General features: G+C 43.1%; 1 protein-coding gene across 4 annotated transcripts in view; it reads left to right on the top strand.

Moving 5' to 3' along the window:
• The window catches only part of AHCTF1 (AT-hook containing transcription factor 1), a 72,305-nt gene that overhangs the window by 23,180 nt on the left and 32,541 nt on the right, over nucleotides 1–16,584 (top strand). For 3 of the 4 annotated variants that reach the window (XM_070734063.1, XM_070734065.1, XM_070734062.1), the window contains exons 7-13: nucleotides 371–455; nucleotides 6,442–6,592; nucleotides 10,666–10,798; nucleotides 10,889–11,070; nucleotides 13,133–13,194; nucleotides 14,132–14,260; nucleotides 14,538–14,628. In XM_070734063.1, coding sequence (XP_070590164.1) covers nucleotides 371–455; nucleotides 6,442–6,592; nucleotides 10,666–10,798; nucleotides 10,889–11,070; nucleotides 13,133–13,194; nucleotides 14,132–14,260; nucleotides 14,538–14,628 — 833 coding nt within the window. The remainder of the gene's footprint in view (nucleotides 1–370; nucleotides 456–6,441; nucleotides 6,593–10,665; nucleotides 10,799–10,888; nucleotides 11,071–13,132; nucleotides 13,195–14,131; nucleotides 14,261–14,537; nucleotides 14,629–16,584) is intronic. The other variant, XM_070734064.1, reaches the window with a different exon arrangement.

Genomic DNA, 16,584 nt, shown 5'->3' with positions numbered 1-16,584 from the left:
GGGGGAAGTATTTTGAACTCTTGGCAGAGGAGTCTTGTCCAGTAGTATATTTGTGTCATTCACAGGATTGAAATTTTGTATTTGTTTTGCCAAGATGTGTTTCCCCCCCAATTGAGTTAGAGCTTTCTTTATCAACTGTGTAAGAGTGCTTTAGGCATTCTAGTAATGTTTTCATTGGCTTCATGCCTCAAACAGTTGTAAAATAAGGCCTCCCATGTGAACCTAGAGCCATAATAAAAGTTCCCTAGAGTCTCAAGGTATCCTTTCTGTGATATACTATACAGCTGTGATTAATTTGCTATCTACTTTATATTACAAATCAAATAATTGAAATACTTGTATTTATTATAATCTCGATATTTCATTGTAGTGAAGGAGATATTCTTAGTTTACATCTGCTGCAGTTGGCTTTCAGTGACAGAAGGCGGTTGGCATCAGGACAAATCTTGTATGAGGTAAAGTATTACGTTTAAATTTTAAGTACTAAAGTGAAATGTATTAAAATCTATTACGGCATTCTTTGACAAGGTATTAATCTCACCACTGCAAGCACACTGCGACTTTCCTTGCAATTATATTAATTTAGATTTTAAGATAATTTGGTTTCTTGCTGTGGAAGAAATATATGCTCAACTTATTTTTAATACTATGGCTATTGACATAATTCTACACATTTTAGACAATATTAAGAACATTTTTAATTTCATGTGCACATATACAGTGATCCCTCGAGTTTCGCGATCTCGATCTTTGCGAAACGCTATATCACGATTTTTCCACCCGATGACGTCACTCCCTTCCTTTCTCATCTTTCTTTCTCTCTCTCTTTCTCTATCTTGCTTCTTCCTCTCTCACACTCTCTTCCTCCCTCTCTCATCTCTTTCTTTCCTTCTCTCTCTTTCTCTATCTCTCCCCCTCTTGCTCTCGAGCGGCGGGCGGCACCCAGGGAAGGTTCCTTCGGCCGCCCAGCAGCTGATCTGCTCGGCAGCGCAGTAGCAGCGAGGAGCCGAAGATGGGGTTTCCCCTTTGCGTGGGCAACGGGGAAACCCCGTCTTCGGCTCCTCGCTGCTACTGCGCTGCCGAGCAGATCAGCTGCTGGGCGGCCGAAGGAACCTTCCCTGGGTCTTCAACTCCCAGAATTCCCCACCGCCCACGCAAAGGGGAAACCCCGATCGTGCACCGAGCGGCGGACAAGCGGCGGCCGGACAAGCGGCGGAAAAGCGGCGGGCGGACAAGCGGTGGGCAGAAAAGCGGCAGAAAAGCGGCGGGCGGAAAAGCGGTGGACAAGCGGTGGCCGGACAAGCGGCGGCCGGAAAAGCGGCGGCCGGAAAAGCGGTGGGCGGGCAGGCGGGCAGGCAGGCGGCTCCTCAGCTGCTGGGCGGCCGAAGGAACCTTCCCTGGGTCTTCCCAGGTGCGGAAGTAAAAACACCATCTGCGCATGCGCGGCCATGGAAAAAGGGGAGCGCATGCGCAGATGGTGTTTTTACTTCCGCACCACTACATTGCAAAAAATCGAGTATCGCGAGGGGTCTTGGAACGTAACCCTCGCGATACTTGAGGGATCACTGTATTTGCATCCAGCAGTTTCTTCTCAATTGTTAACATGATGTTTTATATGTTTCAGCCATTTACATTAGTCATTGTTAAAAATGAGAAAAATATTAATAATGGGATATAATTTAATTATGGACCAGTTTTCCTGCCACAGATTTAAAATTGTTGATTTTATAAGAAGGTAAATAACACTATCCAAAATGTCCAACGATACTTCACCAGAAGAGCCCTTCACTCCACCACTCGAAACAGAATACCCTACGAAACTAGACTTACAATTCTGGGTCTAGAAAGCTTAGAACTATGACGCCTTAAACATGATCTAAGTATTGCCCACAAGATCATATGCTGCAACACCCTGCCTGTCAACGACTACTTCAGCTTCAACTGCAATAACACAAGAGCTAGGTTCGAATTTAATATCAACCACTCCAAACTTGATTGTAAAAAATATGACTTTAGCAATCGAGTTGTTGAAGCGTGGAACTCATTACCGGACTCCGTGGTGTCAACTCCCAACCCCCAACATTTTTCCTTTAGAGTTTCCACGGTTGACCTCTCCAGATTCCTTAGAGGTCAGTAAAGGGCGAGCATCAGTGCACTAGTGTGCCTTCCGTCCCCTGTCCAATTGTCTCTCCTATATTTTATATATCTTTTCTCCCATTCATATATCCTTTCCTCTACTCTTCATTGACGTATTCTATTCTCATATCTTTTCTTCTATCCTTTCCCTGATATTTACTACTACATATTTTTATTCTCTTTAACATTCAATTTGCATTGGACTAACTAACTAAATAAATAAATAAATAAAAATAAAATAAAATAAACTGTAGTATTTGAATGTAAATAGGATTCAGAGACCAAGGTATTAATTGGGAGAGAGTCCAAAAAAAGAGTGATTGCCATGGTTGTGTGATAGAACCATGGTCCTGTACATACAAAAATAAAAGGAGGTGTGATTTCAGTTGTGCAGTTTAGCCATCATATTCATATTTTTTATACATCCAGATTTCATCAGGATGTTCCATAATCTTAATGAGATGCAGGAAAAGCAACTTAGAGCAGCAACTGTAATTGTCCAATTTCTGATAGATTCTGTTAACCATTCACAGCATTTTTCTGGGAATCTTTAGCATGGAAACCTGAAAGTGGGACTGTAAATGAAGAGTTCTCAAACCTGAGGTCATGTGAGAAGGAAATAGACAGTGGTTGCTCATAAGAACTATAATAATGAAACTGTTCTTATATTTATATATAAGTTTTAAAGCATTTATTTTAGTCTCTGGTGCTTAATGCAACAGCACAAAGCCATCTGAACTTTGTTTTGAGTTATATTTTTAAGCATATATTTTAAATGGCTTATGAGTCTCAAATGTTGTGACAAGCTTAGAAAAAAATTAACATATATATTTCCTTCCAGGGTTAATTTTCATATTTAACTGCATACTTAATCAGTACAAATTTCAGTAAAATGGGGGAATATTTAAATAATGAATTAAAGGGCAGGGATAAAATGGCAGGAGCAATCACCCAGTGGGCTATATTAAAAAAGGCCATCTTAAAAGCCACTGGACTGTATGCAAGGCAAATAACTAAAGGTAAAAGGAAGAAGAAACCACTATGACTTAGTAATGATGTAAGGGCTGTAGTCAATGAAAAAAAGTCTGCCTATAGGAGGTATAAAGAGTCTGGAAGTATAGCTGACAGACAGGTGTATAAAATGAGACAGAAGGAGGCAAAACAGATAATATATGCTGCTAAAGCCTTAAAAGAGGAAGAAATTGCCAAATTTGTGAAGAAGGGGGATAAAACCTTTTTCAGATATATTAGTGATAGGAAGAAGAAAAACTGCAGCATCACAAAACTTAGTACTGGAGATAATACATACATTGATGGGAATAAGGAGATCGCTGACCATTTGAATAGATACTTCTGTAACATTTTCTCAGAAGGTGGCTTACAATATAATACTAAGGATGGATATAGCATTGCTTCCAGCTTTAGGGATTCAGCTCCAGTGATCTCAGAGGCCGATGTCTTAGAAGAACTTGAAAAATTAAAGACAAATAAGGCAATGGGTCCTGATGGCATCCACCCCAGAGTTCTTAAAGAACTCTATGTGATTGCTACCCCCTGACTGATTTGTTTAACCAATCCCTTTTAACAGGAGATGTTCCTGGTGATTGGAGAATGGCCAGTGTTATGCCTATCCACAAGAAGGGCAGTAGGGAAGAAGCTAGTAACTATAGGCCAGTTAGCTTGACATCAGTTACAGTGGTCCCCCGATTATCGCGAGGGTTCCGTTCCAGGACCCCTCGCAATGATCGGTTTTTCGCGAAGTAGCGGTGCGGAAGTAAAAACACCATCTGTGCATGCGCAGATGGTGTTTTTACTTCCGCCGCAGCAGCGAGGAGCCGAAGATTGGGGTTTCCCCGCTGCCCACGCAAACTCCTCGCTGATGCCCGCCGCTTGCCCTCCCGCCAGCAAGAGGGGGAAGACCCAGGGAAGCCGCCCAGCAGCTGATCTGCCCGGCGCCATCTACGCATGCATGGCCATAGAAAAAAGGGCGCGCATGCGCATATGGTGTTTTTACTTCCGGGTTGAAAAATCGCGATATAGCGTTTCGCAATGCTCGAGATTGCGAAACTCGGGGGACCACTGTATAGTTAAAAGAGGATAAATCAGCACCTAAAAACCAATCACTTATTGGACCCAAACCAGCATGACTTTACTGAGGGCAAATCATGTCAGACTAACCTCATTGAATTATTTGACTATGTCACAAAGGTGTTGAATCAAGGTGGTGCCGTGGATATTGCCTATCTGGACTTCAACAAAGCCTTTGGTACGGTTCCACATAAAGAGCTGATAGATAAATTAGTGAAGATTGGACTTAATCCCTGGATAGTTCAGTGGATTAGCAGCTGGCTGAAGCATAGATATCAGAGGCTTGTTGTTAATGGCGAGTTTTCTGAGCAGAGCCTGGTTACAAGCAGTGTGCCACAAGGGTCTGTTCTGGGTCCTATTCTTTTTAATATCTTTGTGAGTGACATAGGGGAAGGTTTGGTAGGGAAGGTTTGCCTATTTGCCGATGACTCTAAAGTGCAATAGGGTTGATATTCCTGGAGGCGTCTTTAATGTGGTAAATGATTTAGCTTTACTAGATAAGTGGTCAAAGCAATGGAAACTGCAGTTTAATGTTTCCAAATGTAAAATAATGCACTTGGGCAAAAGGAATCCTCAGTCTGAGTATTGTATTGGCAGTTCTGTGCTTCAGAAGAGAAGGATTTAGGGGTAATGATTTCTGACAGTCTCAAAATGGGTGAACAGTACAGTCAGCCAGTAGGGAAAGCAAGTAGGATGCTTGGCTGCATGACTAAAGGTATAACAAGCAGGAAGAGGGAGATTGTGATCCTGCTGTATAGAGTGCTGGTGAGATCACATTTGGAATACTGTGTTCAGTTCTGGAGACCTCACCTACAAAAAGATATTGATAAAATTGAACGGGTCCAAAGATGGCTACAAAAATGGTGGAAGGTCTTAAGCGTAAAACTTATCAGGAAAGACTTCATGAACTCAATCTGTATAGTCTGGAGGACAGAAGGGAAAGGGGGGGACATGATCTAAACATTTAAATATTTTAAAGGGTTAAATAAGGTTCAGGAGGGAAGTGTTTTTAATAGGAAAGTGAACACAAGAATAAGGGGACACAATTTGAAGTTAGTTGGGGGAAAGATTAGAAGTAATGTGAGAAAATATTATTTTACTGAAAGAGTAGTAGATGCTTGGAACAAACTTCCAGCATACGTGGTTGGTAAATCCACAGTAATTGAATTTAAACATGCCCGGGATAAACATAGATCCATCCTAAGATAAAATACAAAAAAATAGTGTAAGGGCAGACTAGATGGACCATGAGGTCTTTTTCTGCTGTCTTCTATGTTTCTATGTTTCTACATTTTTCATGAATTCAGTTTCCTACCTTCCCCTTCAAAAGTTGTTTAATTTAGACACACCTGATTTTGAATTATATTCAAATACTGAATCAATAGCTCATGTATAAGATGCCTAACATTGAACTAGATTCATCATAGGTGCTGAAATATTGCCATCTTTTTGCTTGCTGACTCTGATATGTGAACTGCTTACTGGTTTTTACATTTTTCAGCTTGGTTATTTACTTTTACAGTAAACACTGAGAGGTTATAAAAGTTTCTTTAAATATAAGCTAAGTGTAATTGGATTTGTGCAGTAATTATGTTTTAAATATTAGAAAATCAAAATAAATTGCTTTTATTTTAAAAGACTTTCTGTGCTATTAAAAATGAAATGGTTTCTGATTTTTTTTTAAATTCAACAGTATTTCCTCATTTAAAGGTTAGTTAATATCAAGAGGTATATTGATTGGTGAATACTGAGAATATATAACCAGCTATTTGATTGTTCTAATTTTGTGGAAAATAATTTAGAATCAACGTTGGGCATCCTGGGAGAAAACACACATATCCTCAAAGTAGTTTTAACAGGTTTTTATATTTTTATTTAAAGAAGCATTGCTATTTCTCTACTATTGAACACTCATGATAATTAGGTAGGGTTTAATATGCTTCTTGCTCTTAGTGGAATGAGTTGTTCTTTATCTTTCACTTCATTCTTAAAAATTGTCAACCCCATTGATTAATGGTGTCACCATTGATTAATGGTGTCAGTGTCAATGCCATTGATGGAATGTTGCCATTCAGGCAATACTTTTATAAGACCAAAAGAATTCTATCATAAATGAAAAGTGTTTTTCCAGCACCCAAGTTGTTAAGCATTTGTTATTAAGAATTGAATTTCTCATGTTCTTGGTTAGTACATTGATTTGATTTAATATTATTCCAGGGCTTGGAATACTGTGAAGAAAGGTACAGTCTGGACCTTACAGGAGGGGTTTCCTCTTTGAGAGGACAGCCTAGCAATACCAAATTAATTGGTTGTCAAACTATAGAAAAATTTCGAAGCCATGTTGACAGAGAAGATAGTATTAATGAAGGTTAGTATTGTAAACATCACAGCTAATAATGGGAACTTGTTATGTCAGACTCAAGCCATAAATATACAATTTGTCACCATATAAATGTTGATTATTTTTTATGTCCTGTTTAATGCTTAGTAATAATTGTGGAATATATTTCAATTAGTTCCCACAGAGTCGGCCGCCTCTGGGTCCTGTCAACTAGACAATGTCATTTGATGGGACCTAGGGGAAGTGCCTTCTCCGTGGGGGTCCTGGCCCTCTGGAATCAGCTCCCCCCAGAGATTCACACTGCTCCCACTCTCCGCACCTTCCGTAAAAGTTTAAAGACCTATCTGTGCCACCAGGCTTGGGGCCATTAGACCCCAGCCCTCTGGCCGACGAGTGTAGTATGTCTTGCTTTGTGAATGGGAATGTTTTTAAATGTTATTAGAGTGTTTAAAGTTTTTTAGCTATATTAATTGGATTTTTTAGATATGTATATTGTTTATTGTTTTGATATATTGTGAGCTGCCCCGAGTCCTCAAAGAGGGGCAGAATACAAATCCAATAAATGATGATGATGATGATGAACAACCTAGATACATTTTGTGAAGTCCTATAAATCTATATTAGAATCAGCACTTTAACAAAAAAACCACTGGAAAAGTATGCATTCATCCACAAAGGCATACTAATAAAAAAGAGTGCCCTTCTGCTTGTGCAGTTGAGCTTCCTATTGTTCTTCCTGTATGGGCATTGTGTTCCAGTGTTAACCCCTCAGATCTGATGTGAATAATAAAGAACAGAATTAGGGGTTTTATTGCATTATTGAGCAGGATGGCATATTTAGATGTGAAAGAACAAGGGATATGGGATATGGCCAATATCGCAGCACTATGGGTGCCTCCCGCGCTCTGGAGAAACCACAAATCCCAGCTGTTTGAAGACCTGGAACTGTATTGGAACCAGGTCAGATCGGCTCTGGAGGAGTGGTGAGGAAGAGAGGCACCAGTCAGTGTTCTGGGGGGGAATTGCAAACCCCCCATAGAGCCAGCACCGCCTCTCAGCCAGCAGCGGAACGTTGAAATGAAGAGATAGTGGATTGCCTGGGTGACAAGATCAACTATTAATACAGTCATACCTCGTCTTACGAACCTAATTGGTTCCAGGGGGAGGTTCGTAAGACGAAAGGTTCGTAAGACGAAACATTGTTTCCCATAGGAAACAATGTAAAGTCAATTAATCGGTGCAACAAAAAAAACCCCGCTGCCACCCGGCTGTCACCTTTTAAAACAGCCGGGCGGCTTCCCTCTATCTCTCTCTCCTTCCTCCCTCCTCCTCCTCTTCCTCCTCCTCCCGTATTCCGCCTCCCTCCCAGCCCGCTAGGCAGGCCAGTGGTCCCCGTCACGGAGCACAACCATGTGGGCTCCGCTCTGTTCCCTGCCGGCCCGATTGAGGGGCCAGCGGTCTCCGCCAGGGAGAGCTTCCTGGCTTTCGTTCTTGTTGGATTCGCGAGCTTTCATGCCCAGGAAGCTCTCCGAGCTCGGGAAGGAGCCCACGGTCAGTCGGCTGCGGGCGGGAGGAAAGCGAATGCCACGGGGCTGGGCTCGGCTCCCCCTCTTACCAGCCCAGCAGGCAGCCACCGTGGAAGGCTCCGTTCTGTTCCCTGGCGGCCACGGAGCCCGGCCCCATGGGCTCGGTTACATCTTCCGCTGCCAGCCAGGCAGCGCAACAAAGAGAGGCATTTGCTTTCCTCCCGCCGGCCCCTCAATCGGGCCGGCAGGGAACAGAATGGAGCCTTCCGCGGTGGCTGCCTGCTGGGCTGGTAAGGGAGGGAGCCGAGCCCAGCCCCGTGGCATTCGCTTTCCTCCCGCCCGCAGCCGACTGATCGTGGGCGGCTTCCCGAGCTCGGAGAGCTTCCTGGGCATGAAAGCTCGCAAATCCAACAAGGACGAAAACCAGGAAGCTCCTTCCCGAGCTCGGAGAGCTTCCTGGTTTTCGTCCTTGTTGGATTCGCGAGCTTTCATGCCCAGGAAGCTCTCCGACAGGCGCGTAGCTCCTCCCATCCATCCAGAAGCCAAAAGTTCTGCCCTTTGTTCACCAGCCTCCACGTTTTTCTTTCGGCTTCGGGCTGGACAGGAGAAGCTAAGCAGCCGGAGACGTTGCCAGCCCAGAAGCCCAGAAGCAAGAGACGCAGGATCGGGCCGGCGGCAGGCGCAGGGCGAGGCAGCAGGTCTGCATCCTGGGCAGGCGGGCAAGGAGGCGCGGCCGAGCGGCGACAGCGGCGGTTCTCCTCACTTCGCCCGGTCCTCTCCTGCCTCCTGCACTGATGTTCCCCGCTGCGTCGGGCGCCGCCAGCCCCAAGTTGGATGCACCCTCGCTGGCCCGCTCGGCTGCGGCTCCTCGCCCGCCGCCCGCCCGCCCAGGATGCAGACCTGCTGCCTCGCCCCACGCCCGCCGATCCTGCGCCTCCTGCTTCCCCCCCCCAGCCAAAAATACAAAGGCGGTCTGCCGCCGCCCGCAGAGCAATGGGAAGCTGAAGCCGCCGGCGGTTTCAGACTCCCTTTGCTCCAGGCTGCTTTGCCCTGCCTGTCATGCGGCGGCAAACAATCTGTGTTTTTCGCGGGGGGGGAGAGCAGGAGGACCTTCCTGACTCCCTCCCCCAGCACCGGACCTCCTGCCCGCCCTCCCAGACAAAACCCCAAAGTGGCCTCCCGAACCCGGAAAGAAGCCCCGCCGCCGGCTGTCACCTTTTAAAACAGCCGGGGGGCTTCCCAGCAGCCTCCCGAAGCCGAACGCCAAACCCGAACATCTGGGTTCGGGAGGCTGCTAGGAAGCCCCCCCGGCTGTTTTAAAAGGTGACCGCCGTGCTGGGGGGCTTCCCAGCAACCCCCCGAACCCGGAAGTTCGGCAAAAGTTCGGGGTTCGGGAGGTTGCTGGGAAGCCCCCCAGCCCGGCGGTCACCTTTTAAAACAGCCTGGCGGCTTTCCAGCCGCCGCCGAACGCAGAAGTTCGGGGTTGGCGTTCGGCTTCGGGAGGCTCCTGGAAAGCCGCCCGGCTGTTTTAAAAGGTGACAGCCGGGCTGGGGGGCTTCCCAGCAACCTCCCGAACCCCGAACTTTTGCCGAACTTCCGGGTTCGGGGTTGGGGGGGGGTGCTGGGAAGCCCCCCAGCCCGGCGGTCACCTTTTAAAACAGCCGGGCGGCTTCCCAGGAGCCTCCGAACGCCAAACCCGGAAGTTCGGGTTTGGCGTTTGTAACACGAAAAAAGTTCGTAAGAAGAGGCAAATTTTTTCTGAATCCCGGGTTCGTATCACGAGTTGTTCGTAAGACGAGGCGTTCATATCTTGAGGTACCACTGTACTTAGAGCAATTTTTCAGGTTTTAAACAATGGTTCAGTAATACTTTATCATTTAATTTTGTTATTGTTTGCTTTGAAGCATTAATCTTTAAATTTATTTTATAAGGATAGACTAATTTTGGCAAAGGTTAAATAAATTATAGTACAGTGGTACCTCTACTTAAGAACTTAATTCGTTCTGTGACCAGGTTCTTAAGTAGAAAAGTTTGTAAGTAGAAGCCATTTTTCTCATAGGAATCAATGTAAAAGCAAATAATGCGTGCAAATGCACTAGGAAAGAAATAAAAGCTTGGAATTTGGGTGGGAGGAGGAGAAGAAAGAAGAGGAGGAGAATAGTCGCTGCTGAAGGAAGAAGGTGAGGTGAGGGGAATCAAAAAAAAATCCAAAACTTTAAGGTTTTTTTTTTTTAAAAGGGACTCTTAGGCGGCGAGGAGGAGCACACGCCTCCCATACACCAGGGACGTGAGGCTGCCTCCCATACACTGCTCCAGAGAGAGAAATCCAGGGGGAATGGCAGGAAACTGGCCGGGCCTTCATGCCGCTCTCAAATTTCCTGGGAAATTTTTCTGGGCTTGGGTTTTTAAGTAGAAAATGGTTCTTAAGAAGAGGCAAAAAAATCTTGAACACCCGGTTCTTATCTATAAAAGTTCTTCAGTAGAGCCATTCTTAGGTAGAGGTACCACTATATTTATATAATTTGTAGCTGCCTTTTATATTAATTCCATCCCCCTTTTTTTTTTTTGATCCAGTCACATCACCTGATACAAGTGTATCTGTCTTTAGCTGGCAAGTGAATACCTATGGTCAAGGCAAGCCATCTACCTACTTAGGTATTTTTGATATAAATCGCTGGTATCATGCTCAGATGCCAGATTCATTAAGGTAAGTGGTAGTTTCTTCTTATTACAAAATTTCAGAAATAATAGATTTTAATGCTGTCAGATTTACTTCTTCTTTGTCTGTTTTCTTAAGGCCAGGGGAATTGTTACACAATTGTCCATATTTTGCATTATGGTCTTTGGATGCGATGGTGAGCGTCACCTCTCCTAATCATATTTTGGATGTCTTGGTACATGAACGAACCTTTACTCGGGGAGTGCCTCCTTCTTATCCTCCACCTGAACAGTTTTTTAACCCAAACACATACAATTTTGGTAAGTGTATTATCAACTGAATTCTGAAGTTATTGCATCCACAATATACTTTTGAAATACAGTGGTACCTCAAGATACGAACCCCTCGTCTTACGAACAACTCGTGATACGAACCCGGGGTTCAGAAAAATTTTGCCTGTTACGAACTTTTTTCGAGTTACGAACCGGTGTTCGGAGACTGCTGGGAAGCCGCGCGGCTGTTTTAAAAGGTGACAGCCGGGCGGCGGGGCTTCCCAGAAGCCTCCCGAACGCCGGTTCGTAACTCGAACAAAGTTCGTAAGAAGAGGCAAAAATTTTCTGAACCCCGGGTTCCGTTCGGGAGGTTGCTGGGAAGCCCCCCAGGCCGGCTGTCACCTTTTAAAACAGCCGCGCGGCTTCCCAGCAGTCGCCGAAAGCCGTTTTTTTGCGGGGGGGGGGGTTGGTTGCACGGATTAATTGACTTTACATTGTTTCCTATGGGAAACAATGTTTCGTCTTACGAACCTTTCATCTTACGAACCTCCTCCTTGCACCAATTAAGTTCGTATCATGAGGTATTACTGTATTGCTGTGATAGCTTTTCCAGGCACGAAAAGTGGGATAAACATCTACTAAGAATAATACACACTCTGCTGCAGTAGATCAAATAATGCCATTCTTTGTATGTCAGCTGCAGGAAAAGTGCAGTAAACAGCTTCGATTTATTCTTAATACAGAGAGTCCTTCACTTATAACCATTTGTTTAGCAACATTTTGAAGTTACAACGGCTCTGGAAGAAAGTGACATATGATCAATTGTCACACAATTGTTGCAGCAACTCCATGGTCACATGATCAAAATGTGGAGTCTTGAAAGTGACTGTTCTGCAGTCATGTGGCCATCTTTTGCAATCTTCTGACAAGCAAAGTCAGTGGGGAAGCCAGATTCACTTAACAACTGTCTTCCTAACTTAACAACTGGAACAATTCATTTGACAACTCTGGCAAGAAAGATCATAAAATGGGGCAAGACTGACTTAACTGTCCTGCTTAACATCTGAAATTTTGGACTCAACTGTGGTTGTAAGTCAAAGACTACTTGCTGCATTTTGATATAAAATATTAACATCATAGGGTTTCCTCTGGGTAGTGCTAGAAAGTATGAACAATGTTTAATATCAATGGTATTATTTGGTGTGCTCTATCCCAGGGAGTAACATTTAATTTTAGAATTCAATGTTGGTATTTGGGTGTGGGACGACCTTAGTACTGGAAAAGCTACTCTCTCCCTTTCTCCTTGTATTTTGATAGCGTTGCATACATAATTTTTTTTACAAACCTTCCTCATGCTTCTGTTGCAGAGGGGTAAGAAGTTGATCTACTAGATCAATAATGGCATACCTTTTTTGGCTCGGGTGCCAAAAGGGTGCGTGCATGGCCATACCCATAATGCAGTGCTCTCCCCATGCATATGCACAACCCCCATGCTGCCCACCCCACCCCCGGCATGTACACAGGCCTCACTGAAGCCTCCGGACATACGGTAGGCCTCTTTGGCTATATTTCGGGGTTCAGGAGGCTTTCCTGAAGACTGGGGAGAGCGAAAACGGTTGAAAAGAAGGCTGAAAAATCAGCTGGCAACGCCTTGCGTGCCCTCAAATAGGGCTCCATGTGCCACCTGTGGCACGCGTGCCATAGGTTCACCATCACTGTACTAGATCAATACTGTAAAAATAGTAACATACTGGGGAGCCGTCATTTTCCCTAGCTTGGTTTTAAAATGATATTTTTATATTTCATGATATATTTTATATTTTACAATATATATTTTTCATGAAATATATTCATGATATATTTCATGAACCAGACTGATTCATAGAATTAAATTATAGACCATTGATTTTGGACGGTGACCTGAATGTACGCTGAGAGAATTCAACAATTATTCAACAATTGTATTTTATACAATTATCCTCTCTGTATCAGTGCCCCAATGTATGCTCACAATGTTGAAAAAATATTGCTGGAAAGTCACTACCATCACCCCTGTTATAATACCGGTCATTTGCCCCTCATTATTCTAATGAAGAACTCTGTTCCATAGATGTCACTTGTTTGCTGAATTGTGGAATAGTTCATATGTCTTGTACAGGATTTCAAAAAGATGTAAGTATTTGTTTATTGCTATATTATGGTATTGTGTTTATTTGTTTTTTTCAATTCATAAACCTGTGAATTAGCTTTACTTTGGAAACTTAATTTCTAATTCCTACCTTTGAAAAAAAAATCTAGTGGTTTAATAGTTATTTGTTGATTTTCGTTCTAGCCCTTCAGAGCCAGTTTGGTCTAGTGGTTAAGGCATCAGACCAGAAACTAGGGGATTGAGTTCTAGTTCTACATTAGGGCTTAGGCAACTTGGGCCAGTCATTGGCTCAGCCCCCAGGTGAAAACAGATGTATCAATTCCTGTCGCAACCAGTGGACCAACATTTGGTTGATATGGGAAAACAGAACCCTGGAGCTGGCAAATCAGAAGTAATGATTTTATATATGCCTGCTTATACTTCTTATTATATTTGCTGAGACCAGAACCCACCCAGTAAATTTCCTTTAAAAATGTTTACTTCCCCACTTTTAAACATTTAACATATTTTCTTAACTGGTACAGGTAGTCCTTGATTTATGACCACAGTAGAGCCTGCTCATCATGATTATAAATCATGACACTTATAAAATGGGTCAGTTACTTGACCAATCTGGTCTTACAGTCTTTCTTGCAATAATCACTAAGCGAATCATCATAGTTGTTAACCAGTGGTTCGTTATGGGTACAATTTTACCAAAACCTGGAAGTAAATACCAAATTTTAACAAAACCATAGTAAAACATCATGAGACTATGGGATGTTGCAAGTAACCTGGCTGCTGAGCACCCAAAGTGTGGCAATTTGACTGGGACTCGGGACGGCTTGGTCTTTGGTTGGTATAGAGAATATGGAAAAAATTAACAAATACAATAATTTATGTGGCTTTATTTTGAAAAGAATTTTTAATTTAGTAGTAATTTCCCAGTGTCCTAATGGAAAATTGTTTGATTAATTGTAGACATTGCATTTCTTAAAGAATTCTGCCTGTTCATTAAATGAAACTATTCCTGAGGGTTATAATAGATGCCTTATAGCTGGTTTGCTATCTCCAAGATATATTGATATACAGCCAACAAATCTGAGCCAGGTAAGTTTATGACCAAGATATGATTGAAAATGCAGTCATTCTTATTTGATTCTTAAATTTTATGTGCTGCCTAATTTAATTGGGTTGTAGCAATTGATCTAACGAAAATTCCACAAGTAAAATTTTATTTGTGAGCAGCCCTGATGTATCCATATGTTAGTTGCTATGCAGCTACAGATGGATTGCATTTTTAATGCTGAAATTGTGATTTATGCAATTTCAGCCATGAAATGCTGAGATAACTGCATTTTGTTTTCTTTTTGAATTTTTTTTTTAGGAAGAGCAGTTTGAAGCTGTGTTATCATCTGCTATCCAGACAAGTTCTTTGGGACTCCTCACTACCTGCATCAAACAGTGGACATCTGAAGGTAAACATTACCTTGTTGTTCAAAAAATTATTTTTTTAAAGTACCATATTTTTCAGAGTATAAGACACAGTTTTTCCCCCCTACAAGAGGCTGAAATTTTGGGCGTGTCTTATACACTGAATGTAGACCCACCACCCGCCGTCACCCACCCTTCGGCCTCTTCCTGGTTGCAGAGACTGCCACAGACAATGGCTTGCGCTTTTTTGCTCTGTGCCTTGTGTTTTCAGCCTCCAAACGCTCCTTTTGAGAGCTGTTTCAAAGCACATCGCCACCTCTACCCTCACATTTTTGGCCTCTATGCATTGCGTTTTAGGCCCCGGCAAAGTTAGTATTTGGCCTCTGTCGTGTCACTTTTTTGGGCGGCTATCAGCGGCAATGTGCCTTGGTGATCCCCGCAGGCTTGAACAGCTCTCAAACAGCATTTGGAGGCTGAAAACACGAGTCGTGGAGCCCAAAATGGCAACCTGGAACAGTTGCTGCCTTATCTTATTGCTTTCACTCTTTACCTGCTTTACTCACTTGAGCTCCCTCCGACGATCATCTGTGCTGTTAAAGCTGCTTAGCAGCCCCAACGAGATGTATGTGAGCGAAGTGAGAGTCCTCTGATAATGTAACATAAATTTTGTTCCCAGCTTTTAAATGTTATATTCCAATTGCTTATGTCTAAAACAAATTAAAAATTGCTTACATTCATCATAAACTTCGCTTTTGTGACCACGGCAACGGAAATTATGCATTTTTACTATAGAAACAGATGATTTTGCATCTTCTCATTTATACAGTCAGACTAAGAGCACTATATGCATTGGAAATTTACACACATTACCAAAAACTGGTCAGAAGTGTGCGGTTTTCCGAGATTTACGACTATACTGCCAATCAGTTTCATGAATCAATCCTCAAATATAGTTGCCCATCATGTTTTTGTTTCCTCTGATCTGTGACTTGGACGCTTTCATCTAATAAGTTCCATTGCTTGAGCCTTGATGTCAGAAGCTCAGCGTTGGACTTGGTGAGACCAAGGTCTCTGATCAGATCGTTGAGGTCTTTTTGGTTAGGGTAGTATAGCTTCCGCTCCTCATCTGCAAATGAAGAGAAATCGTGATCTTCAACGTCTTCCTCGGTGTCTGACCTGCTACTTTCTTTTGAAGGTGGTGTAGCTCTGTCTGGAGGTGTTGGTACAGGAAGTTCAGGGCAGTGTGGTACTGGGGCAATAGATGAAGGAATGTCAGGATATGTTACTGGTGGTGCATTTTTGCCAGTGCAACGTTTGGAAGAGTCCACAATGCAGAAGTAGCAATTTGTTGAGTGATCTGTCGGTTCACGCCAAATTCTTGGGATAGCAAAATGCATGGCTCTCTTCTCTCCCTTGTACCAACCTATAAGCAAACAAAATAACATTTGGATTGAGAATTTGATTTAGGCCTATTTCACACAAATGACTAGTGGTATTTACAATATTAACACAGTTAATCTGCTATTTAAGAGAGCAGCATTTATCCACTTACCTTCAAGAGTTTTCTTGCAGTGAGGAGCCCATGGTTTGTCTTGGTCACCAACAGGCATGCCGAAGTATGCTTTGTAGGCCTCACACATCTTAGCAGATGCTTCCACAGAGTACTTTTTCGCTTTTGTCTTTATAAACTGGCCACATACATAGCAAAATACATCGGCTGGATGTATGCAACCTCTTGATGCCATCTAAATTGACTAAGTTGCTGTGTACTGTAAGGAAAAAGGATGTCTCTCCAAACTTGATAAAAATGGTCTTTATTCCATGCAGTATTAAAGTACAAGTGTGTACTGAGGATTCAGCAGAGCAAGATTGATCACCCGGTGCCAGAGTAACACAATATATATACATTTACATTCCTAAGCTCCTCCTGTAATGGGTGTGGGGTGACGTGTGAATACTGTCATCAGAATCTGAATAGATATTGAATTCACACCTGTCTA

The sequence above is a fragment of the Erythrolamprus reginae genome, chromosome 1, assembly GCF_031021105.1.
Source record: "Erythrolamprus reginae isolate rEryReg1 chromosome 1, rEryReg1.hap1, whole genome shotgun sequence".
NCBI classification, from domain to species: Eukaryota; Metazoa; Chordata; class Lepidosauria; order Squamata; family Dipsadidae; genus Erythrolamprus; species Erythrolamprus reginae.
This window is presented reverse-complemented; position numbering and strand designations above follow the sequence as displayed.